The 25,667-nt window shown below is 38.9% G+C and overlaps 1 protein-coding gene across 2 annotated transcripts in view; it reads left to right on the top strand.

Annotated features, from left to right (window-relative positions):
* Positions 1-25,667, top strand: part of TENM1 (teneurin transmembrane protein 1) — a 649,974-nt gene that overhangs the window by 394,825 nt on the left and 229,482 nt on the right. For both annotated transcript variants that reach the window (XM_020976349.2, XM_020976350.2), the window contains exons 7-10: positions 13,185-13,384; positions 14,793-15,003; positions 20,555-20,656; positions 22,844-23,038. In XM_020976349.2, the coding sequence (XP_020832008.1) occupies positions 13,185-13,384; positions 14,793-15,003; positions 20,555-20,656; positions 22,844-23,038 (708 nt within the window). The remainder of the gene's footprint in view (positions 1-13,184; positions 13,385-14,792; positions 15,004-20,554; positions 20,657-22,843; positions 23,039-25,667) is intronic.

Genomic DNA, 25,667 nt, shown 5'->3' on the forward strand with positions numbered 1-25,667 from the left:
TTTTCACCTGTCTTCTGCTAAGCTTGCTTTTCACAGATGGGAGCTAGGCCATGCAAGTGCCCCTTCTAAACAACACAGGGGCCCTTGTGTGAGCAACCAAGCAAGAGTTTTGGCATTGGGTGCTAGCTCTGGTTGGCAGAGGTGAATGCTGACACCAGTTTCCTTCTTAAGTGCTTTCTTAGTTATTATCCTCATAACAAAGGTTAAGCCAAAGCAGAATATGTCTGATTTATCCTTTCTGCATGTGCAGTTTGAGTACGTTCTAGAGCTGGGATATAGACAAAGCAGCAGCTTAAAGCACCTGCTACGTGTGGAGCATAGTGCTGTAAGCCTGGTAGAAGATGAATACCAACACTGCTGACTGTAATGCCCACTATGCTGTGATGAGGAAGCTAGAGAAGCATAGGCCAAGTGCTATGTGAGGTCTTGGGGGGAAAGGTCATCACTGGTGGGGAAGGCTCCCAGGAGGGGGCAGTCAAGGCAATGAAACACTTATCTTGATAGAGTCTGAACAACAAATAGTGGCTGTGGAGTATCAGTTTTAATCAGAGGTGTACTACAGCCAGTTAGTAGCAGCTCATAAGAGCCAACTGTCAAATTGTCACTGAGCATTTACATCTCAGAAATCTGCAAATGCTACAAATCAGGATTTGATGGGGTTTTTTTTGTTGGGACTTAAGAAAATGATGGAGAAAATGTTGATAATACAGATTAAACTTGAAAGTGTGCAGCCCAGATGTTTTTCCGGGACAGCTGATTGCTGAACATTTACTAGCACTTCCCTGCTTTTAATGCTTGATTTGCTTCAAACAGCACATACATTTATTTTTCCTGCCCAGTCCAGTGGACGGAGGTTGGTTTCTTTGGCCCAACCTAAAGTGAAAGAATCCAGGTTGGCTGGTCGGGGAAAGCTAGGACACAAGAGCCCAGAAGGGAAACCAGCTGGATAGTTGAACCCACTCAGTAGGCAGAATCAAACCAGTCCTAAGTTTTAGTAACTTTTTCTTAAAGACTGTTTGAGCTTAATACATTGTGGGAAAGTTGGGAATAATTCATGTGAGCCCAGTAAACTATGTGAATAAAATAGTGAAATGTACTAACAGACAATTATGGTGGAAGTTAACATGATTATTTTTAAAGATTGATGGCAAATGGCAAGAAATGTTTCTTCCAACGCTGTGTGTGTATGTATGTGTGTGTGTGTTTTCCTAACATAAGATTAGAGCAGGTCCAGTGAGAGTGTAGCAGCTTGTTTCTGGCTATATTAAATCACTTTATCAATATACTTCAGTTTTAACAAAAGCTTTTCTAAAGCATGTTATAGATATGCCTTCTAAAATAGATTTATGGAAAGAGCTCACGATGCTAAAAGATAAATTTGGTTACAGCATAAAAAATTGATGTGAAGCATTCCTGATCATATATGTTTAATGTTTCACAAGTTTCATTTTCCTCCTCTTCTTTTATTTTTCCAAATGAACACACACAGTCAGTGGACTGATAGGAAACATCATAGTGGGTTAGATTTAGGGTGTAATATCTTGAGCAGGCTTCTAAGGGAGGTTGGCCATGTTCTGTGACACCATTATTAAAGATTAGACATCTAAATTTCTCTTAAGACACCATTTTAATTCTGTAATGCATTATGATAGCCCAATAAGTCACCAGTTAGTAGAATATAAGCTCCTTGGGGAGAAGAATTGTTTTTGCCTTTCTTGGCATCCCCAGCAGCTAGTACAGTGACTGGCACATAATAAGTGCTTATTAAATGCTTTCTGGTTGAACTTTTTTTGCACATGTTTTCAGCCTTCATAACCTCTTGATGCAATGACTTTCAGTAGTTGACTCCATTGTGAAATGACATTTCCTTTTATCTATCATAATATTAGAACTCTCTGGCTTCATACGATTTCCTCTGTCATTTGTTTAGCAAGTTTGTATTTACACAAATGTTGCTGTTGATGCTATTCTAGATTGTAGTTATATCCCCCTTCTGCCTCTGTGTTTTCATCCTTGTACAACTACAGCCTTTCCCTTGACCACAACTTCATTATAGCATGAGGACCAGACCTGCTCACTATAGCATAGATGCAGATACTATCCTTCCAGCTCCAGAGATTCAAGTGTTTGGGAGCCACTGCCTTGGTCAATTTCACAACGAGGGTTGAACACAGGTGAAGCTGTCAAGGATGTCATTCCATGGCTTCTCCAAAGCCCTGGAATTTAGTGCTATGCTTCTGAATGTGGAGGATGATCCAAGCCAAGATGACAAAATAAGTGTGGATGAATCACCGGTAGCAGAGGGAGGATTTCCACCTGAGGGTTTTGAAAGGACTCAAGTATGAATTGGCTAAAATGGCTAATATGATATTACAAATGACCATTATGGTAGAGGACTGGCAGATTACATATGTCAACCATCACAAATGTAAAGGTTACTCAGAGATCACAAGAAATTATGGACTGAATAGGCTAACTTCAATACCAGGCAAACATAGTAGAGTTTGCAGTAAAGGGTGAGATCACATAATACTAAAAACAACCTACTAAAGGGAAAGCAGCATAGTCTGTGTGAGGGGAAATCATCAGAGGATATCAGCATTCTGATGGAGCTCAAAGGTCATCTGGCTCAACTTTTGCCTAAACTAAGAATTCCAACAGGGATTCTTCCAGCCTTTCCTGAAAGATAGCGAAAGGGAACTCATCTCAAAAATATCCCATTTCGCTATGGAATAGATGATCTATTAGGAAGTTTCCCCCCCATATATCAAACCTAAATCAACGTCTTTGTAATTTCTACCCATTTCTCCTAATTCTTTTCTCTATGTCTAAATATAATCTTCTTTAAAATACATGGAGCATTTATCATGGCTTCTTTACTTCCTCCCAGATCTTCTCTTCTCTAGGTTAGACATCCACAGTTCCTTTCATTTTTCTTGACCACAGGGTTCTTTACTATCCGGATTACCCTACTCTGAATATATGCTAGATTGTCAGTGTTCTTCCAAAAGTATAGAGCCCAAAGCTGAATACAGTGCTGCAAAAATGGTCTTGCCAGAGCAGAGGACAGCAAGATTGTCAGCCTCCCTAGGCCTGAACAATAGGCTTCTCATTGTCACTTAAGACTGTACCTAAACAAGAATCCCTTTACATTCTACCCAGAAAGTAGTTGTAGGCTCATTACTCAGAGATAATAACCTTACTGTCTTACAATATAACCAGTTCGACTTTGGAATAATTTTATTAGATTTTCCTTTACATCAAATCCAAATTAATAAATTCTAGAATTTTGCTGGTAATCTAAATCAAACTTGTTGGCTAAATATTTTCTTATTCCATTCTTGTCCCTTTTGAAAAGTTGTGTTCTTCTGTTGATCAGTATTTCTCTAATTTTCCACAATTTTTCAAAGATCGCAGCCAGTGCTTTAGTTATCACTTTTTTCAGAACCCTAGGATATTTAGGCTAGATGACCTGGACTCATCAAGGGCTGCTTAATGCTTTTTTTAAGTCTTATTACTTATCTATGATATCACCTCCCTGTCAGCCATATTTGGTCTATCTGGAGCAAAATAAGAGTTGAGCAGCTCTGCCTTCTCTCTGTCCCCTACTTTCTGAGTAGTGCTCTTATCCTCTCTTTGGAACTTTTGAATAGGCTGTGTTAAAGCTAAGCTGGTTGTTGAATTCCCTGTAGTATCTGCATTCATCTGAATAGACAGCTCCCCTTTTCAGAGGAATTATTTCACTTTGTATCTTTAGAATCTGAGTTTTTCCTGTGGAAATTTATAGTCCATGAGATCCTACGTATCTTTCTGAGACCTTTGAAATAACTGTTTTCTCAAAATATAGGGAGATTATTTCTCTTTCTTTTTCCAGGGTGACTCTATCAGACTATTCCCAGCTTTCTTCTCTTTTTCTATTGTAAATTTTAAGCTCACTTGGTTTTCAAGTTCTCAAACAGTTCCTTTTTCTTGCTGTGAATCCCCAGATGCCCCTCATTAGTTCCTCCATCTTTTGAAGGATAGAATTATCGTTAAGGCAAGTATAGAAATTCAATTACTAGATTTTAAGGAGGAGGAAGGAGGGAAGGAGAGAGAAGGATCTAGCAGATACCTGAATAATTCAAGTCAGTTATCTGGCCTCTGGGCCAGACTTAGGATCTCTTTCCTGAGCTCCTCATCTTTTTCTTCTTTGTATCTAGGTGGCCTTTAGTATGTTCCAGTGACAATTGTACTACTTTTTTCTCCTTATTGACACCAAAATTCTATCCACTATCAAACCCTTCCATCTACTTCCTAGATTTTATCATATGAATACATTATATCAGTATACAATGGTGCTCCTCCATCCTCGTTCCTTTTACACATCCCATTTCATTTGAATAAACTTATCTCCTCCATGAGTTACATTCTAGTCCTGAGTGTCATCCAATCAAGTATCTCCCTTACATCTGAGGTCAAATTTTCCCTTTTACTTTTCTCATTAGGAAACTAGTTTATACACTGACCCATGACCACAAGTATTTGTTTTAATATATTATTTATTATATATTATTTAAAAGCTCAGCTTTCTAAGATGATGCTATTTAACAGTAGAGTTTAAGAGGATTGATTGTTTCAAGGAAATCTAGTAATCAACATATAGAAATTTTCCTACAAAGATAATTGGCATCTTATTGTGTAAGTCCTTAGACTTCCAGTCATGAGATACTTAAGATTGGGGTCTTTAATTTTAATGTTACTAAATGTTTTATACCAAAAGAACTATGAAATCCAAAAACTTGTTAGTGAACAGGGAAGTTATCACAATGGGACTTAAAGAAACCCTTAACATAAGGAGACAGATATACTTTCAGAGAATAGAAATGCTTTGAGTACAAAATGCTATTGAGAATAAACTCTTTAACTAGGGCTGAGGTTTTTGAGAGGCCTTGTACAATGGTGGCTGAGCTACTACACTGAAATTGGAAAACAGTGGGCATTGTTCACAAGAGCTAGTATGAAAATCACTCTTCAAGATTTCTGTGTGGCCGCCTGTTATCTATACCAGTAAGGGACAGATCCACAAATAAGGAAATCCACAGATACACAGGTAACCTCTCCCAATTTATATCAGTTGGTAGATGCCAATGTGTAGTAACATTATCTGATTTTCTATTTCATTCATTCACATTTTCATCAAGTCCCAACAGCTATCTGCAAGGCAACTGGCATGCACTTTAATATTTTCCTCTACTCTTAGATGGAATGAGCAGAAGCAAAAAATCTAAATAATCCACAGAGTATATTGTTTATCCCTGAATCATTGAGAATTGAGTTTATATCATACTTGCACATTTAGGAAAATGACATGCAATTAAAGATATTACCTAGGGCCACGTCAGTAGTGAAGTAGACTTTTGCTGCCTTCTTTTGATCTCTGTGAATACTGAGGGAATACTTGCTTTGACCTAGCATCCTTGTTCAAACACCAGTCATTTGATAGGAAAACAGCAAAGATGGTGCTTGAAAAATGATGCTTAAACCTTTAAACAACAAACTAGGTCAGCTTCCACTAAAATAAACCACTGAGTCAAGTAGGATATGTCTTTTCAAGTCCGTTGTCACTAGAATATCCCACAGTGAAACTTGGTTATGTTCAGAGAAAGCAATGCCTTGAAAATGCAAGTTTGTATATCTTCCCTTAATCTTTCCCTAAAGTAAGTAAGTACCTCCTCAGCTTGGGTTAATTTTATGGAATTTCAAATGTGTTTAAAGACCATCCAAAATGCTTAAATGCAAGACTGTGTCCTTGACCTTATAGTTATTGCAATAAAACCTTATAATTAAAGCTTTAATTACCATGTGCCACTGTCTTCAGGCCCGCCTCCTCCCCCCCCCACTCCAGAGTTCCATTGTGCTTTACTTAGCCTAAGTTAACCACTCGAAAGAATCATTAGGCTTCCAGACATTTAGAGAGCTTGACATTGAATTAGGCGATTTCAATGAACATTTTAAGTTGGAAAAAAGCAAGTGTGTATGCATGTAACCGCAACCTACTCAGCATCAACAAACAGTTATTTGCTGTGTGGGACACTTTGGGACACTTTGCTTGGCATGGAGAGGGTTTGAAAATTCAGATAAGATATAGTCTTCCCCTCCATGAAGCTTTTATTGCAGTAGGGCAGGTCAACACAAACACACATACACACCTAGCAATCAGTAAGTACTTAAGCACTTACTATGTGCCAGGCACTATCATGCAAAACAGTGCATTTCAAGCCTCTAAGAAAGAAGCAAGCTGAGAGCTGTCCAAGGTCTGAGAGGGGAAACATCAGTCCTTGAGTTTGGGGCAGGAAAAACAGAGAGTAGGGGAGAACTTTAAGGGAAAAAAACTGGACCTTAAAATATAGATAGGATTGCAAAATATGGAATGGGAGGCAGGAACCCCTAGTCATAAGGAATAGTCAGAGCAAAAGCAGAGACAACAGAGTCCAAGATATATATGGGATATAATGAGCAGCCCTATTTGACTAGGATATGAGGTACATGGAGAGGACTGATGTGAAAAAAGGCTGGAAATGTGTTGTGCGAAACTACAGAAGGCCTTGAATACTCGATTAAGAAGTTTGAGCTTTTATTTACAATGCAGCACTTTTTTCACCTATTACTACAACTAAAATAAGTCAATTTCAGGTACATCAATTTGTCAAACCATTTCCCTGCTTTCTTATCTTTATAAAATGTTCATGAGAATAATCCACACATATCAAGACATCCTTGATGAAAATATGAGAAATGAATAGGCAAGTTTTTTAAAAGAATCTTCTACAGCCAATCATGTCTCTGCAGTAACATAGCTGACTGAAAAGTACAGAAACTATAAGATCCTGTTTATATTGTTTGTTGACTGTTTTTTAAAGCATTTGATTTGGTATAGCAGAATTCAGTCATAAAAGCTTTCCTATAACTAGTGTATGCTCTGTATATGTTAAGGTATTCTAAGATTCCCCGATAGGGAGCTCTGTTTTCACTGACTAAATATGAATGTCAAGCAAGGCATAAATTGAGCAATGTGTGCTTGCCAAAAGTATTTGCCATTTTCATGGAGAAAATTGAGGAGAGCTTGCCTAATGCTAGAGAGGTTCTCCAGATGCTCTTCTGGTGCACTTCAGTTACCAGTGGCTTTGCCCCCATGGAGCTTTCAGTCTAGTTGAGGGGAGGGGAGATGTATGCAATACTAAAAGATGACTGTCATACAAAACAGTGTACTATAGTCCCTGGAAGGGGCCTTTGGGGCTATCTAGCCCACTCCCTTCATTTTGCTTTTGTGGAAACTGAGAACCAAAGATGTTAAGTGATTTACTCAGTCACATAGGTAGTAAATGGTAGAACCAGGACTTGAATCGTTACTTTCACACTAAATACAGTTGGGCCTGGAGTTAAATCTAGACTCAAACACTTGGTAACTGTGTGACCCAGAGCAAGTCCATTAACTGCTGTTTGCAAATTAAAATGGTGGTCATAACATCACCTACCTGACAGGATTTTGTAGGGAGTCAAATGAGATATTTGTAAAGTGCTTAGCACAGTGCCTGGCATATAGTAGGCACTATACAAATGCTTGTTTTCCTCTCCCCTACTGTATGATGCTGCTTTCTACTTGATCATCACTCAAGAGAATTTAGCCTAACAACCTACATAAGGAGAACCAAGTGGATGAATAATGTGTCTCTTTCCTGGAATATGATATGAGCTTATCCATCAATATAGGTAGCAAGCACTGAAGATGTACACTGAATGGGGCCTAGAGTTAAATTAGGGAGATGATTTGGATTTGGAAAATTGTACAATTCTGTCAATATTCCCAAGCTTCTGACTGCAATAAACAAATAAAAATTCTTCTTAGCACCAGTATTCTTCCTTATGGTGACACTATGTTACTGTCAATCTTGAAATATCATAGTCTCTATAGAATCAAAATTACAGGCTGTTCATAGTGAAATGGAGAGCATATTACCAACAAAGATTTGTGTTCAGGAAGCTGCAGAAATAATTGAGAGATGTATGAAGGGAAAGGATGTGGGCTGCAGCAATCCTGAGGGATAACACGTTAACAGCCTAAACGCTGCACTTTTAACTGCAAAATGGTAAAAAAAATTAGAAGGATAGGTCTTCTTTTGAAACCATCGATAAAAGTTGTCCAGGATGAGAAGGTATGAACGAGTTGGGATCTGTCCCATTGGAGAGATGCTACCCTCCATCTAGATGATTAAAGTGTTTCAATAAAGGAGAGATATTGAATAAATGATGGTTTAAATTGACCATAATCACTTTTGTGTATTTAATACACAATAATAATTATATATACACAGTGTATGTAAAATAATAACAAGCACTTTCAACAGTATTAGTAACTGCACTCAAGTAAACACTCAGACCTTGCTGTTGAGAAGCTTTTGTTTTGTGTATGGAGCTTCTGAAGGCAAGGACCATCAACAAGTCAAGGCATCAAACACGTACCAGGCACTGTTCTAAGTGCAGGAAATAGAAAGAAAAACAAAAGATGGTCTGACCTCAAGGAGCTTACAGCCTCATGGTGAGAGACAACATGCAAACAACAACACATGTATGTACAAGATGTGGACAGGATCAGCGCTCTAGCTTTGACTGCAGAGTAGTAAATAAGCCACTTCCTCTTCGCTTTCCACCCTCCAACTTTGTCTACTTGCTGAGGCTTTCCTTGGCCTGTGTGGTGGTTATTCATCCTTCATTCTCTAGGAATGCCAATGACATCAGGAGGGTGATGTCTTGACTTGCAAGTGAATTGGATTTAAGTGAGGCAGGGCTGTGCAAAGTCATCAACCTCACTCCAGAGTCATCGGAGTCCAGTGGCGAGACATAGGTCAGGACAACTGGCGATAGTCCCTGGCCTGTGTTATAATATATGAGAAAAGTTGATGTGGACCTCTGTGAAGCCATGACCAGAGGCTCTAGATGCTTTAGTATCTACTTACCCAGGAGAAAAAAAAAAACAAGGCTCCTTCTGAGGAGCAACAAAAGCAGTGATGAAAAGACAGTAGAAACTTGAATATTCTGTAACTACATCCTCATTAGTTTACAAAGAAAAAAATCAGATGCCAGGTTAAAGGGAAATAAAATGTTTCTACTTAATTGTCTGAATTTTTTTCATGAAATTACCTTTTTAGAGGATTTGTTTTGTACATAATTTCTTTCCATTTCGGTTTTTCCCCCATTGAGTAACACTGAAAGAAGCTAATTTATAAGCTAATTGAGAAAATGATAGAAAAAGGGCTTTGGAAGATGATTTAAGAGCATAGCTTCTTAGGAGGCTGTCTCTGTTCTGAGGCATGCAGTGCTGAAGTGAAAAGGGCTCAGGAGGCATGCCCCCTCCCAGTGCTCCTATATAAATGTCTCTGCTCTCATATAGTCCAGAGAATTCTTCAGAGAGCTGTCATGAATAGAATACATTGACATGAATAGAATACATTGTCTGTCCATATCTTGACATACCTGCCTTGTCCATAAATAGATAATTTATTGGTAAGGGGCAAGTACTGACTTCTAAAACATTTTTGGTGACATAGATCCCTTTGGCAACCTGGTGAATCCCCTCCCCTCAGAATAGTACTTTGTTATCTGTATTCATAATTGAATAAAAAGAAGAATTTAAGTTAGAGGTTAGTGAAAATAAAGATGGAATTTTTTCCCATCTGAGTCCAAAGGCTCCCTGAAATCTATTTGCAGATTCATTAGAGGTCTGTAGGGCCCAGATTAAGAACATGGGACTGAAATTTGTTTCTGTAGAATAACTTGTGGTCAGTGGACCCTTACTGATGATGGTGAACAGGTTCTCCCATACCCATTCCTTTTGGAGAGTTTCTTTGGGCATCTTTTAATTTGGTGAACTTTATTTTTCAGTTGACAAATTAGACAATACACGAGAATAGAAAGCACTAATGCCAGAGACAAGAGTCCCTCAAATGAGCTGTTACCCAGATTTGCTTATTTACTTGATAGTCACTGTCTTTATTAAAGACTCTAAACACCTCAAAGCAATGTTTGTGGTACCTAGATTTATAAATTGTATTTATCTTTACGATTTTGTTCCTCATTTTCTAAAGCCCTGAGTAGATTGAGAATAGAAAGTAATGCTTTCAGGTCACAACTGCTATTTCTCTCCCACATGGAAAAAGTAGCTTCTAATGAAAAATAACAGCCTTATCTTATAGGTTTAAGCATATTCAATTGAACATTTCTGTACCTCAAAGGGCGGGTGTTAATTCTAAATGCCAATTCCACAAAATTATGAGTCCTGTCATACATAATTATGTTCAAAATTGCATTTGAAATCTATATTAACACTGTTAACAGGGGACATTGTTAAAATAGTTATTGCTCTTGGCCTTAACATGGAAAGCAATAATGTCAGTATTTCAGTGAGTTAAAAGCTACAGGGCAGCAGCCTCTGCATAAAGCCACTGCAGGTATGGTTCTTAATGGGCTGTTAATTTTATAGTGGGTTAACATAAAGGAAAGCGACTTTTAAAACTACTGTAGGTGTAGAAATTGCAGAAACACAAAATCTCACCATTGGGAGGGGCCTTTGTGGCCAACTTTGTGCCTGACCAAGAACCATGTTTATAATAAATGGTCATCCAGATTTTGCTTGAGGGCTGCTAGGGAAGAGCAACCCATTTCTTTGGCCCATTTCGCCTTGGAATAGCCCTAATTGGTAGGAAGCTTTTGCTTACCTTGACTCTAAGCCAGCTTCTCTGAGATTCCCACCCAGGGCTTCTAGTTCTGCCCTTTGGACCCAGTAAAGCAAATCTAATCCCTCTTGAACATGACAGCCATTCACCTACTTGGAGAAAACTATAGTATCACATCTTCCTCATCCCACCCCCAAGTCTCATCTTCTCCATGCTAAACATACCCAATTCTTTAAATAGTTCCTCATATGCCTTTCAGTATCCTGGGTGCTCTCCTCTTAATAGTCTATGATTTATCAATGTCAGCCCTACAATGTGGCTCCCAGAACTGACCATACTATTACTAGATCTGAGCTGACCAAAGTCAGAGTAAAATAGGACTTTGGCTTCCCTTATGCAATCATTTGTTTTGCATGACTTCGTATTTGTATTTTTTTTTTATTTCTTGACTTGTCAATGGGTGGGGGAGTAGAAGGGGAAAGGAGAGAATCAGAACTGAAAATAAAATAAAATTGAATTAAAAAAAAAAAGATACATGCCCTTACTTTTTTGGTAACAAACTGCAAATTACAAATATAAGGCCTTCTGCACCACTGGTAACAATCACTCATTTGTTTTACTCAGTGGTTCTTTGCCAATGTACTTTTTGCTAATTTATATGTTCGTTTAGATATTTCTGCTGTGTCAAAACAAAATTCGTCAATTTCCTATTAGCCTCTTTTGTTCTAGCCTTTCTAATCCAAATATTATTCTCCTCTATGGAGAAAAGAAGGAAAATAAATTGAGTGTCTGTCTTCTCTGAGTTCTGTTATCAGCATTTCATCTCCAGCAATGATCTTATCGTTTCTTTGGACTTTTTCCCAAATTTCACTTAAACAAAAACCCTTTTTTTGTGGTTGTCCTCAGTATTCTTTTACAGCCTTTGGCTATGCTGATCTTTAGCACTCCTAATATTATTCTTTGAGCAACATGTCATGCTTTTGTGTGTTCATTTATGCTTCACTGCCTTTATTTCCATGTTCTGTTCAGGTCTTTTGTAATCTGGGTTGGTTGATTAATTCCATATGTATCTACATTAGCCTCTTGAGAGTTGAGAGATTTTTTTTCCTTCTAGTACCATTATTAATGAGTACCCATTGGTGTGCTTTTCACATTGATTATCCAGGTGATATCAGCCAGCCAGATTTAATGAGCTTTTGGAAAGAAAGATTAACTAAGGGGGTATATCCCCTGAAACAGAGCTGTACATTCCCGCAAGTGCATACAGAATTGAGAGTAAGAGAGAACTCCCAAGCTTAGAGAACTCACATAACAAAGTGAGAACTCAAAGTATTTGTTGTTCTAAGTCCTTTCCTCCCTTCCTGGGGTTTCTCGTGAAGTTCCCCTAGCTGTGGTGCAGTTTCTGCTGGCCTCCTCGTAGAGTCCTCAAATTGCCTTTCTCAATGTGTATAGTTTGTCCTCAGCCCCCAGTGTAGCCATGCTGTTACCTGTTCCTGAGAGACTTCTAGGTCACTCATGGGAAGTCTAAAATCTTCTGACATTCCAAAGTTCATAGTGTCATCCACTCGTCAAGAAAGTAGAGTGGGGAAAGAAATAGAGGCTCTTTTATCCACCCTCCTCCTTCCTCAAGCAATTTCCTCTCAGGAACTTGGCTGGGCTGCTCCTTCCTTGGGGCTCCCAGAATCTAGAATGTTTAAATTGTAAATTGGTTTATTATTTTATAAAAGAACCCAAAGGATGTGACTGAGTCTCCTCAACCAATCCTAATACATTTCCTCTGCAGTAGCATTTCATTTCATCCAATGTCTTTAACTCTACCCATATTGATTGAGGATTTTTCACACCTAATTTAATGCTTTTCATTGATCAGTTCAATAGAGGTGCTCCCATTGATTGAAGTGGTAACTTTAAGTGAGATGGAACTATTGATTCAGTAGACACCCTACGCCCAACTCTTACATAGAGATTCCAAGAGGCAAAGGTAAACAGGGTATATCTTTTCTAGACACTGAGGACAGCCTGAAAAAGGCACAGAGACTCATGATGTATTATTGCATATGAGAAACATCAAGTAGACTTTTTTTTTCTGTAACATGGGATTGGAAAGAGGAATGATACACAGTAAATCTACTTTAAATGTCTAAGAAAGGGCTTTTTGTTTTTAATCTTTGAAGCAATGTGCTTTGTGACCCTGAGAATGACCTAATCAGACTTGGGCTTTTGCAATATTATTAGGTATATTAATAAGCTAGGTTACTAGCCTAACTCTAATAAAAAGAAATTGAATAGGGAACCAGAAAAGGTGATATGCGTCTATAAGAGTACATTTCTAAATGTAGTAGGTTCCCTAGAATTAGCTTTGTAAGTATAAGGTGGGGGAAACATGAAACTTCATGTGAGGAACAAAAGATTCTATGAATCTATTATAAATTTTACTATGTAACTCTTTATTTTCTTGTTGTTTCTTTAAACTAGTGTTTCAGAAGGGACGAGCTATAGACACAGGAGAAGTTGACATTGGAGCACAAGTCATGCAGACCATCCCACCTGGCTTGTTCTGGCGTTTTCAGATCATGATTCATCATCCAATCTATCTGAAATTTAACATTTCTTTAGCCAAGGACTCTTTGTTGGGAATTTATGGAAGAAGAAACATTCCACCTACCCATACCCAGGTAATTTGGTAGTATTGATAGTTTCTTTGATGCATTATATGAAGCCAGGATGAACAGTTCATGGCAGGTGACTTATAAGGTAACTGAGAGTCAAGAGTGAAATAGATGACAGAAAAAGTAGATATGAACAAATCTTCTGAATGCTCACCTATCACACTAATGAAAAAAAAAATTCACGAACATATTTTCCAAGCAGATTCAGAAGAAGCAGCATGGGGAACTATCCTAGGAACCCCAATCCTGATTCAAAGAGTTTAGCAGTTGGGGCTATGGCCTTGAGCCCAATGTGGAAATGCCTAATGTGACTCCCATTCCAAAAGCTGTTCCATGCCAGGACAACATCTGTGTCTGATTAACTCTCCTAGTTTAGAAAGCCATAGAGAGACTGGCTTCTTATTGTTGATGATTTTGTATATACAGGGGCCAGAAATTGGTGGGCTGTTGGTTTTGCCCGAGGTGTAAAAATTCATTTTTACACAATTATCCACTTCCTTATGTTTTTATCATTCTTAGTTCCTTATTTCTCTCGTTTTCCTTCATCCCTCACAGACCCTCTTTAGGACCCTACTAAGAAGAGTAGGGTGAATGAGGAAGCTGAGACTTAGAGTGATCACCAGGCTGGATGTTTTTTTTCTTCACAGTAGATATGTCAGAAATCCGCCAGGGACTAAGGCTATGTTCCCCAACTCAGACCAGGAAGGGACTGGGAAATCTAGCTCAAGTGAAACATTTGTATTCTGAAAGAAAGAAGGATGTGTCATGTGGTTGCCTTATTTGCATTAAATAACTTCAAGACCTGCCACTAACTCACTGTGCAGCCTCAAGCTAATCATTTCCTCTCTCTGATTCTCAGTTGCTTCGTCTGTCAAATGAGGGGGTTGGACTAAAAGTCTAATAGTCTAAGCTCTCCTCCTAAAGTAGAACTTTTTAAACCAGCTTTGTGATTCCATTGGTATAGGAAGCATCTGCTGAGGGCCCTCACTTCTAATGCAAGTTGGTGCCTCTTCTGCAAAGGCCCAGACCAGGGTTGAGGAACCTGTGGCCTTAAGGCCACATGGTCCTCTAGGTCCTCAAGTGCAGCCCTTTGACTGAATCCAAACGTTACAGAATAAATCTCCATAATAAAAGGATTTGTTTGTAAAGTTTTGACTTGGTCAAAAGGCCGCATCCAAGGACCTAGAAGGCCACATGTGGCCTCAACAGCACAGGTTCCCCGCCTCTGGCCTAGAAAGTGGCCTGGGGTGCTGCTGCAAAAAGGAGGGACTGCCCAGAGTTGGAGGCAGGACTTAACCCTGTCTGCCTGGCTCCCAGGCCAAGGCTTATCCCACTGCTCCATTCACCTCCTCTAGAGCAAATGAGTACAAAATAGGAAATCTGGGTTCATTTATGTTTTCCATTGTCTCTGCAGTTTGATTTTGTAAAACTGATGGATGGAAAACAGCTCCAGAAACAGGATCCCAAGAACTCTGAGGATTCACAGCAGAGTCCAAGGAACCTGATCTTAACCTCTCTGCAGGAGACAGGTTTCATTGAGTACATGGATCAAGGAGCTTGGTACCTGGCATTCTACAACGATGGAAAAAAGATGGAGCAAGTGTTTGTATTAACTACAGCAATTGGTAAGATACATACACACAAGTGTGTATAGATACAGATATGTACGTAAGTCTCTAGAAAGGCATCATTTTAGTAGCATTTTAATACCATTTATGTACAGTATTCATTCTGCCTTGAAATCAGAATGGATCGAATTTGAGAGATCGTCATATTTATTGTTGTTTAGAAACACTCATCATGCATCTTTTCTTTGGAGACTCTCAGTAGGAATGACTAAGTAGAAAATATTGATTCTGGAGCTGTACTAATACACAAAGTCATAAAATTTAAATGTGACCTTGTTACCACCCTGCTCAAGAAGCTACAGTGGCTCCCTACTGCCTCTTGGATAAAATATACTCTCATCTGTCATTTAAATCCCTTTATAATCTGGCTACAAAATACCTTTATAGAGTAATATCATATTATTCCCCTTCACACTCTGCATTCTAAATAAAGTGGCCAATTTATTATTCCCCATATACAACATTACATCCCCATGCCTGGAATGCTCCTCCCATCTTCTACCTCTTAACATTCCTACTTCCACTGAAGGCTCAACTCAAAAGCCACCTCCTAGGCCTTTCCTGATCTTCTCCACACCATGCTCACCCCAGTTACTAATGCTTGCCCCTTTTTAAAAATTCCTTTGTTTCATTCATATATGTATGTGTATTTCACATTTTCTTTTCTGTGCCTATGTCATATCCCATCCCGCCCAGTAGAATATAAACTTCCTGAAAGTAAGGACTTTTTTCTTTGTATCCAAAGTACTTGGCACAGTGCCTACCATGTGCTTTAATAAATGCTTGAATTGCATTGGAATATATTTTTAAACAGTTGGTTCAAATATCATTTTAAATTAATATAAGGGTAGTTTTGCAGATTTTTTAAAGAAGAATTTCATCTAGACCCATTTAAGCCCCAACAGAGCTTAATACAAGGAATTAGGATAGTACTTTCAAGGATGTTGTGAGCTATTCAAGGTTCTGTTGCTGAAAAACAAAACAGGAAGATTTTTTTCATGGTTTGAAAAGAATCTAAATTGTTCTTTTCTACTATGTTTAAAGCTTTCAAATTCAATATACAGCAACTCCATATACTCAGTTGTGTCACCTGACTTAGTGATGTCACAATATGGTTTTTTTTAAGTGAATTCATTTACCATGACCCTTTATAAGACTAAACCATAACTCTTTAGGAACTTAAGGCAAAGGAATCACAGACGCTATGTTTTATTATATGAATTGTCTTGAAACACCAGTCTTAAAATGATACATTACAGGGGTCTTATTTACTCTGTGACTCTTACCACTTTGTCCTTTCCTTAGCTCATTCAACTAAATGTTTAGCCAACTGGGCTGACTGTGAATGACTAGACCATCTGCTTTTCCTAGTGATTCTGTTCTATTTTTCCATCACATTGAAGAACTTGAACCAGGAAAAATGATATTTTAGCCATCACATTATCAGAGTTACCCAGAAAGTAATAAGAAAGGCAATAAAAATGTACTAGTGAATTTTTTTCCTAGAGGAAAACTCCACTGGTCTCACATCTTTGAAAGACAAATGCGTGTTTGCTAAATTAGAAGACAAGAAAAAAATAAAATTTCAAATTTTTCCTCTGCTCTTCCATCTTTCTGGATTCAATAGAGAAGTTCCCAGTGGAAGAGGCTCTAATTCTATTTCTGTTTGATCATGCAAACACATGATGAGAGACCAGGGTTACCCCTAGGAAGTCCAAGAAACGGGAAAACTTTAAAGTATTGGTGAAGTTATAGTGCTCTCCTTTGTCACCTCCCTCCCCCATATTCCCACCTCTTTCCCATACTTGACTTGTTGTGTATCACTGCAACATGACCACAGTTTAGGCTCAATACATGCTTCAGTCTGCCATCTTGAAATAAAATGGCATCTAGTGAAAGTTTTCAAAAAGCTATGTCTTTAGCCATTTTGGATGGATTTCAAAAGACAGAGAAAGGTTACAGAACTAGGTGTTCTCTATAAACTCTAAGTTTACAGCATCAATACTTAGGTAGTTTGAGAGGGGAGGTAATAATTAGATACAAAATAGAGCTTTCAGAACGTTTTAATTAACTGCACTAATTCCAAAAGATGTAATAAGGTAGTCACATGCTTACTAGCTGCTTTTCACCCCAGCCTCCCACTAGTAACTAACTCTCTTCTATAAATAGCATCATAGTCAAAGTAAGCTAGAACTAATGATGGCAAGTCTTGAAGACATCCAAGACGTATTAGGCCTGGTTTATTTGTCCCTTGAAATATGTCTATATTAACAGAAATGAGGGGCAAATCAGGAATGTCATTGAGCAGAGTTTGTTGTCTATACCTCATCTTATTGCTTAGCACTCTTCCCTCCACTGCCCCCAAGTCTACCTAATGCCCTCACGTTGTGTACCCCCCTCCCCCTCTCCCTGTCTCTCTCTCCCTCCTTCCCTCCCTCTCTTCCCTTCTTTTTCCCTCTCTCTCTCTCCCTTCCTCCCCCTCTATCTCTTCTTTTCTCTCTCTCTCCTTTCTCTCCTCTCTCTTTCTCTTTTCTCTTCTCCATCTCCTCTTTCTTTCTCCACTCTCTTTTCTCTCTCTCTCCTTCTTTCTCTCCTTTCTTCCCTTATCATTCACATTTCTCTAGCCAGAAAGTCTACTGCCAGGAGGAAATCCTATCAATGTATATGGTGATACCAGTAAACATTATTTTCCTATACCTGACCCATATGTTATTCAAACCTTAAAAGTCAGATTTCTTGATGTACTTGATTTTAGGAAATAATTCTCAATTAAAATGAGAAAAGCTGGAAACAGAAGCCTGATCTAGGATGAGAGAAAAAGGAAACAGCAGCATTTTTCATCAGCCACTCTGTGTGGATTCCCTGGAGCATCCAGGTGTTGCCAGTGCTTCTTTGATGCTCAGTACAAGTGGGAGCTTCCAGTGCATTTCATATTGGCTTCTTGTTTGCATTGCTAGTGCTCTGTTCGCCACTGAGAGTCCAGAGACAACTCTCAAATAAGTCAATAAAATGTAGATATTTTTTATTAATTTTGAAAGCAAAATTTATTAACATTTCCCCCCAAAATAACCACATCCCTATAAGGCCACTCCCATAAAATTGTCAGTAAGGGCTCAGGTGAAACGAAACTATATTTACTCTTGAAACTGTCCTTCCTAGACTCCTATTAAACATCCATATTAGCAAAATTTAAATGTGGATATGAGAACTGTCACTACAACTTGTATAAGGCACAGTTTTATAACTCAGAGATGTGAAGAGGAATTATAGCAAGAAATTGCTATTCCATCTGTGACAGAAAAAATTCAGTATCCCTTTGCCAAAAGACAGTTTTTCTACCTTTTCATGACTATCTCTTAAGAAAAATAATGGTCTTCCCAAAATAACTAATTTTAATGACTTTTACAGTTGTTGGCTCCTTGCCATGAATTACATTCCTGCCAATGCAGATGTACTTCACTGAATGTCATGTGACTGTTATCCAAGCCAATTATCCAATCCCTGGGTCAGAAAACACAATCATAAACATGCAAAGGAAAATCTGTGTGCGTACATTCGTGTAGGGGTCAGGAGGACAAGTACTTTGCCTCCAACTCATGGTTTAGTTATTCCTTTCCATTCATGCTGCCTGCTATGGTCACCAAGAAAGCCATCTACTTCTTTTTCTTCCCCTCCCCCAGGCCAAGGCCAGAGTCCCAGCTTCCAGCCCCTCATTGTCACTTCCTGACTACCCTATCCTAGAGGGAGAATAAAGTCTCCAGCTTTGAATGGATTGACTTTGAAGTGCTCAGGACCAGTGTCTTAGGTGGTAAGAGTAGGGTTGTTAGAGAAATTGAATGTGCCACCTTAGAAACATTAAAACAATAGCTCAAATTAGACAAGAACTTAAGTGTACTTTCAGATGAGGCAGAGACCTAAAACTTTCCATAAGTGGTGTTTTAAATTGGCCAGTCATTACTCAAAATCCTTTGACTGGGCTGAAGGTGGAGAAAGTTTCTAGGAAAGTGGAAAGAAAAGAATATGACCCGCAAAAAATGAATAATAATAGCTAAAATTTATATAGTACTTAAAGATTACAGAGGACTTTACATATTTTCTCTTATTTGATTCTCTCAACAACCTTGTGATGGCGATGCTGTCATTGTCCTTGTTTTATAGATGAGGAAACTAAGGCTGAGAGAAGTTAAGTGACTTACCAACTAATAAGTGTCAGAATCAGGATTTGAACTCATATCTTACTGATTGCAAGTCTAGTGTTCTAACAGTATTAGCCAATTCTGATGTTGCTACATAAAAGTTCAACTCTCAACCATAGACTTCATTGGAGCAATTTCCAGAAACAAAATATGAGACAGGATGAGTGCCGAGACACAGAGAACTTCTCTCTCACTCATCCTTGTATCATAGTTGCTTGTGTACATGCCTTATGTCTCTGTTTGACTGTAAACTCCGTGAGGGCAAGTTTTGTGACCTATTTCATCTTTGTGTGGATGGCAGTGTGCCATCGTGAAAAGTATTGGGCTGAAAAGTGAGGCCCAAATTCATATCCCACCTCTCGAATACCAGCTATGTGACCCTGAACAATTTCCTTAACCCCTCTCTGCCTCATGTACTCTCTTGGGACCTACATACTAAATTGTAGTTGAGGAGTTCCATATCCTGATGAAATCACAGGGCCTTTCTAGAATTTCTATCCCTGGTCGTGTGTTCAATGAAATGAACATAGTAGGCATTTAAAAAATGTAGAATTGAACTGGATTTTATGTGCTTTTAAATGGAACTTTGTCCCTCAACATTCAGATTATTTACATGATGCAATGGAATTTACTGCACTGTGCATCTTGTGTCTGACAGAACTCAACTCCACAAAAGCCTGTTTCTCAATGAACTGATTTCAAAGAAATCAGTGGCATAGCATGAATAAGCATTTACAGTAATGAGGACATTTCCCAACAAAATACTTCAGTTCTAATGGTTTTAGCAGTGGTGAATTTAATACGAACACTTACTTTAAAAGCCTTCACTTTTTAAAGTCACTTATTAATGACATTGGAATACTAGCTGTGATATTTGAAGTCAGAATAAAATAAACCATACTAACTTACTTTAAAAGCAACTTTATTTTCCTGTACCTGAAAGTGAAAATAGACAAAAGAATCCATGTTTTTAGGATCCGTCTTTGAACCTATTTTGTTTTGGGGAGATGTCTTGTTTTTCCTGGAAGAGGGCATGGAGTAGTGGTAGGAATGCTGGATTTGGAGTCAGAGGACCTACCACTTAACTTGGCCACTTCCTGCCTGGGTGACCTTGAGCTGATGCCTTTCCTTCCTTGGGCATCAGGTTCCTCCACTGTATGATGAGGGGGTTGGACTAAATGGCCTCTGAAGTCCCTCCCAGCTCTAGTGTCCTATGAGAGATCAAATCACAGAAGGCCTGGGGGGCAGGGCTGGATTTATGCATACCATACACTAGGCAGGAATTGAAAAATGTGCAATTACTGAACACATCATAGAAGGGTCCTCAGGTTTGTTGTTCTGTCTCTATACAGAAATAATGGATGACTGCTCTACAAATTGCAATGGAAATGGGGAGTGTATCTCTGGCCACTGTCACTGTTTCCCAGGATTTCTTGGCCCTGACTGCGCAAGAGGTAATGAACGCTACACTGTGTTCTGTTGGACTGTGAAGAAATAAACATTATTGGAGAATGCAAACAGAGCTAATTTATACAATAAATATGCTCAGGGCTGGCCTTCCAAGGAGGCTTTATGAGTAGCTAACTGCTTATAGACAGACTCTCCGCTGTCACCACCCAGCCTGCTGAAACCTGAAATTTCCCAGTTGGAACTTAATGACTTTGTAGTAAACCAGGGATCTCCAACCCTTTGAGTAGGGGCTGATGAAGGGAAATTCCTCAGCTCCTCTCCTGATTCCTTGAAACAGAACACAAGGAGGAAAGGCAAAGGAAGAGAACAAGCCTTTATTAAGCACCTACTATGTGCTAGGCACTGTGCTAAGTGCTTTACAGACGTGTCTCTTTTGATCCTCCCAACAATCCTAAAAGGTATCTGTTGAGGTAGAAGTATAATGGCTACTGCCATCACACCCCTTCTCTCATATTTTGCTGGCATTCTCCTTAAGATTAGAGCAAGATACTAACAGCAGTTAGCCCTCATTCAGCCTTGGCAGTCTGTTGTGATTGTCCTATTGGGGAGCCCTTGTTTGGGGACCTGCTGGTTTAAGTGAGACAAGGGCTTCATTTCCACCAAAAGGCCAATGTCCCTGAAAGTGACAACCTATCACTCATTTTCCCAGAAGGCAGTATGGAATAGTGGATAAAATGCTCCACTCCATTCCTTCCACAGACATTTCCTAATTGTGTAACTGTGGACAAGTCACTTAATCATTCTGTGCCTCAGTTTGTTTATCAATAAAATAAAGGGGAGAAGAGTAGATGACCTCTGGGGTCCCTTCCAAATTCAGATCTGGAATCTTACGTATAGGTCTCTATACCTTAATATCAATGAATTAATGAGCTATTTTCTCCAGAGCAGATTTTGATAGAGGAGGAAAAGATGGGAGCAGGGTTGGGGAAGTCGTCAAATCAATCAGGATGCTTGGGAGGGAGGCAATGGAAGAGCTCAGAAGGGGGATGCTCAAGACAATGAAGACAAATTTCACCTACTTTGTATTTTGGCCTAAGGCTAGTTCTAAATGTACTTTTGAAAAATTATACATAAATCAGAAATAGTTTTTTTTTTTCAGGCATACAGCATTATTTTCAGGATTCTTTCTCTTGACATTTAGGGTCTCCTAATTAAGTCATGCATGGCATCTAACCCTTCAACTTTGGATTTCTGCCTCTTCTTCCCTCTCCCCCATCTATGCCCAACTCAGTACTTTTTAGTCAACTAATTAATAAGCCATAAATATACTTAGCTTGTTACAGGAGTAGGTGGAGGCATAATTAATAACAATAATAGCTAACATTTACATAGTACTTTAAGGTATGCAAAGTACTTTTCATATGTTATTTCATTTGATCTGCACAGCAACTCTATGAAGTTGGTGCTGTTATTATTCCCATTATACGGATGAGGAAACCACACCTGACTAAGTTTAGTTGGATTTGGAATTAGGAAGACCTACGTTCAAATTCTGCCTTAGACACTTAGTAGCTTAGTGACCCTGGGCAAGTTACCTGACATTCCTGAGCCTCAGTATCCTTATCTGTAAAAAATGGAGATAATAGCTCCTACCTGACAAGAAAGGTTATTTAGAATAGTTCAAATGCCTAATATATGTATAGCACTTGGTAAACTTTAAAGTGGTATAAAAGTGTAAACTAATAGTAGTAGTACATTACGGAGATAATGTAGAAGAGAGCATTTTGTAAACTGAAAGATATTATTATTGATCAACCATCTAAATAACTTATGATGTAAACTTTTTATTTTGTGAATTTCAGTTTTCGTATTATCAAGTTGTTCAAAAGCAAGAACCACTTGTAGTGGAAGCAGGGAGAAAGATTAGAATTTATGTAATAAACTAATCCAGGAAAAAGAGGAAGTTGTTTCAAAATTATTAATATATAGGAGAGAGCTAAAAGTTAAGATTAGGGAGATTTCTTTACAACCTAAATGCCCAATGCAATTCCTCCTAAAAGGAAATGACTCCAGTGTTTGTAATCATCAACATGTTTCTATTTAAGGAAATGTAAGCCGTAAATAGGGCCAATTTTTTGCCTGAAATGTTATGCTAGAATCAATATTAATTTGCTCTTTGAAGAACTTGAAAGCCTTACAGGAACATTACAAGTCCATTTGCTAACCTTCAGATTCATGCCCTGTGCTATGTGGTGGAAATGGAGAGTATGAGAAAGGACACTGTGTCTGTCGGAATGGATGGAAAGGGCCAGAGTGTGATGTTCCTGAGGAGCAATGCATTGACCCAACCTGCTTTGGTCATGGCACCTGCATCATGGGAGTTTGCATCTGCATGCCAGGATACAAAGGCGAAGTCTGCGAAGAAGGTCAGGGCCCTCTCTTGTTCTCTTGCTTCAATTTTATACCTTTCCTGAAGGCCTTAGTTAGTTTTGTGAGCCATAAATGGACAAATGTCTCTGAGGATTATTTGGGGGAGGGGGAAAACCTCATTCTCCTTTCTGACTTCCATTCTTTAATCTGACTTATAAAGCAGAGCTCATATTGTATATAGCTCCTTAGCAATTTATACTGGCCTCCCCCCTCCCATTTTCAATATTCTTCTTTCTTTGAAAGATGTTTTACTGTCACAGAGCACATTACCACACATATTCCTATAGAGTTAAGTAAAGCCTGGTGTAGGGGCTCTGCCTCATCACCCACTACTCATATGTGTGACCCTAGATGAGTCATTTCAGTTTGGAGGCCTCTTATGGGCAGTGCTGTTATTCACCAGATTACACAGTAGTAGCCAGCCTACATGGGTGAAGGGGGTTTCCTAAAATGGTGAAATTGAAGGTCTGTATGCACCCCTCAGAAAAAGATATCGGGATCTAAATAAGAGCATGGCCGATTCTGGATCTGTGCACAGAGTGTTCTTTTATGGAGTAACTCAGGATGATTTTTACATACCTGTTGCTACAGATTGACCTCCATGTCTGTAGACTCAAGTTTACCTCTTTGGGAATGTCAAGGCAAAACCTCTAGGCTATAGTTTGCCCAATAGGATCTTTCTTTTAAAAAGACATTTTGAAATTTCAGTTATTTTGTCATTTAAGGAAAACACACTAGAAAATAATGTGTTTACAAGTAATTGGACCTTTTTCCATGCCATGTTTCTCAGAAATGACCAATTTCAGAAATAATATTAAATCATGGCCATGGGAGATTGTCTCATCACAACTGTAGTTCAGAAAGGAGGCCACCTAAAATGTGCTATAATTGCTTTTTGAAGATATCTCATTAAGACTATAACACAGCAGAAAGGTGTTTAATCACATTCCCCTCCAGGAGCAAGGAAGACTTGAGCCACTCTCCGACTATTAACAGTGGTGGAATTGGGATAGGGAGATAGTATCTGCCCTATAGCAGTGGACTTAGGAAAGGAAGCAGTGCTGCCGAGGAAGAGCCTGAGAAGCCCTCAGGTCACATCCCTGCTCTGGCTGAAATCCTGGCCCTGGCACTTGTTACCTGTGTGACCCTGGGCAGGCTACTCATTTTCCTCATCTACAGAATCAGAGTGTTGGACTAGAAGACCTCCGAAGGGACCCCTGCAGCATTTAATTGAGGATCCTATAAAATTGGTTTGTGATACAGACAGATTCATTCATTTAAAAGTCTAATTCGGGTGCTACATGCACACGGATGCACATCCATCCATGTGTATGTCCCAAAATGGAGTTGGGATTTCTATGATGACACAATGAGAGGATATATTTAAGTATGTATTACAATAAAGCCTCATCAGTTTGGAACTTCTTATCATCTGAACCAGGGGCTAGGCTCCAGTTTACTGTTTTATTATCTACACAAAGTAAGAGTTTGGTAAGAAAATAAATGGTATAGGCAAGATTACAGGAGGAGCATTTCACATAGTCAGGGTTACAAAATTTTAAAACACAATGCAAACACATGTAAGTATCATTCATGCTAGCTATAACACCAACTATATTAATCAAATCTATTGATTAAAGCAGGTCCCGTAAGGATCTCTGCTAGGCAAAACAATATACTAGCTAAGTACAAGTTCTTGTGTGTACTTGAAAGCAATAAAATTGTTTTTCTCTTTTAGAATGTCCTCTAGGTCAGACTTGTCACTAATTCAAAGTGCTCTTCTCCTGTTTCTTTCATACAATTTGGCATCTTGTGAGTACAGAATTGCCCAGGCAAGATGAGAGGAGTTCATAGCCATATTATATGTTGCAGATTAATGGGCCAAATGATTCCTGTTGAGTAATAGTCATGGCCACCTTTAATAGAGCTGAGCTTTCAGCCCCTAAGTTGTTGCGACTGTTAAATTACAGAATACAAATCAGGTGTGGGGAGTTAGTTCCTGATTAGCTCAGTGACAGAGAGCATGATGTTTATGAAGCTAACTAGGGACAGGGTTTGAGTACCTAAGTAGGCCAGTTAGATTTGTTGTACTACATAACCACAGATAGCACCTAACTGCACTGACTTGACCAGGTGCCATGCACATACCTTCCACTAGTCATAAGGAGAATTGAGCAGCAAATGTTCAAATTCACTGTCATCTGGAAAAATGATCCCTCCAGATATAGGCTATCTAGATAGTGGGTTAGATTAGTAGCATTAAATGAGAAACTTGGAAAGCACCCTTTCCTTTCTATGTGGAATGGTAACCCATAATCAAAGCACAAAGCAATTTATATCCCCAAGGCAAGCATGGGAACTTCCCAGCTAAAAGAGATGCACGTATGTAGTAGAAGGTGCCACAAAATCCCAAAGGCTTGGAGGACCTGGAGCAAATGGAATTTGTGCCTGTGATGTGCCTGAGACGACGAAAACACTGTGCCCTCATACAGGTAACACTACCATGGAATGGAAGAGGTTTGAGTTTGGGAATGCAGGAGTGGGCGAGAGTCTCCTAAAGAGGAAATGAGTTTTTAATGGAACCACTGCAGTTGTGCACATTCGTGTAAGAGCAGAGCTATCTCA

Source organism: Phascolarctos cinereus, unplaced genomic scaffold (assembly GCF_003287225.1).
Source record: "Phascolarctos cinereus isolate Bilbo 61053 unplaced genomic scaffold, phaCin_HiC Scaffold_8;HRSCAF=390, whole genome shotgun sequence".
In the NCBI taxonomy this organism is placed as follows: Eukaryota; Metazoa; Chordata; class Mammalia; order Diprotodontia; family Phascolarctidae; genus Phascolarctos; species Phascolarctos cinereus.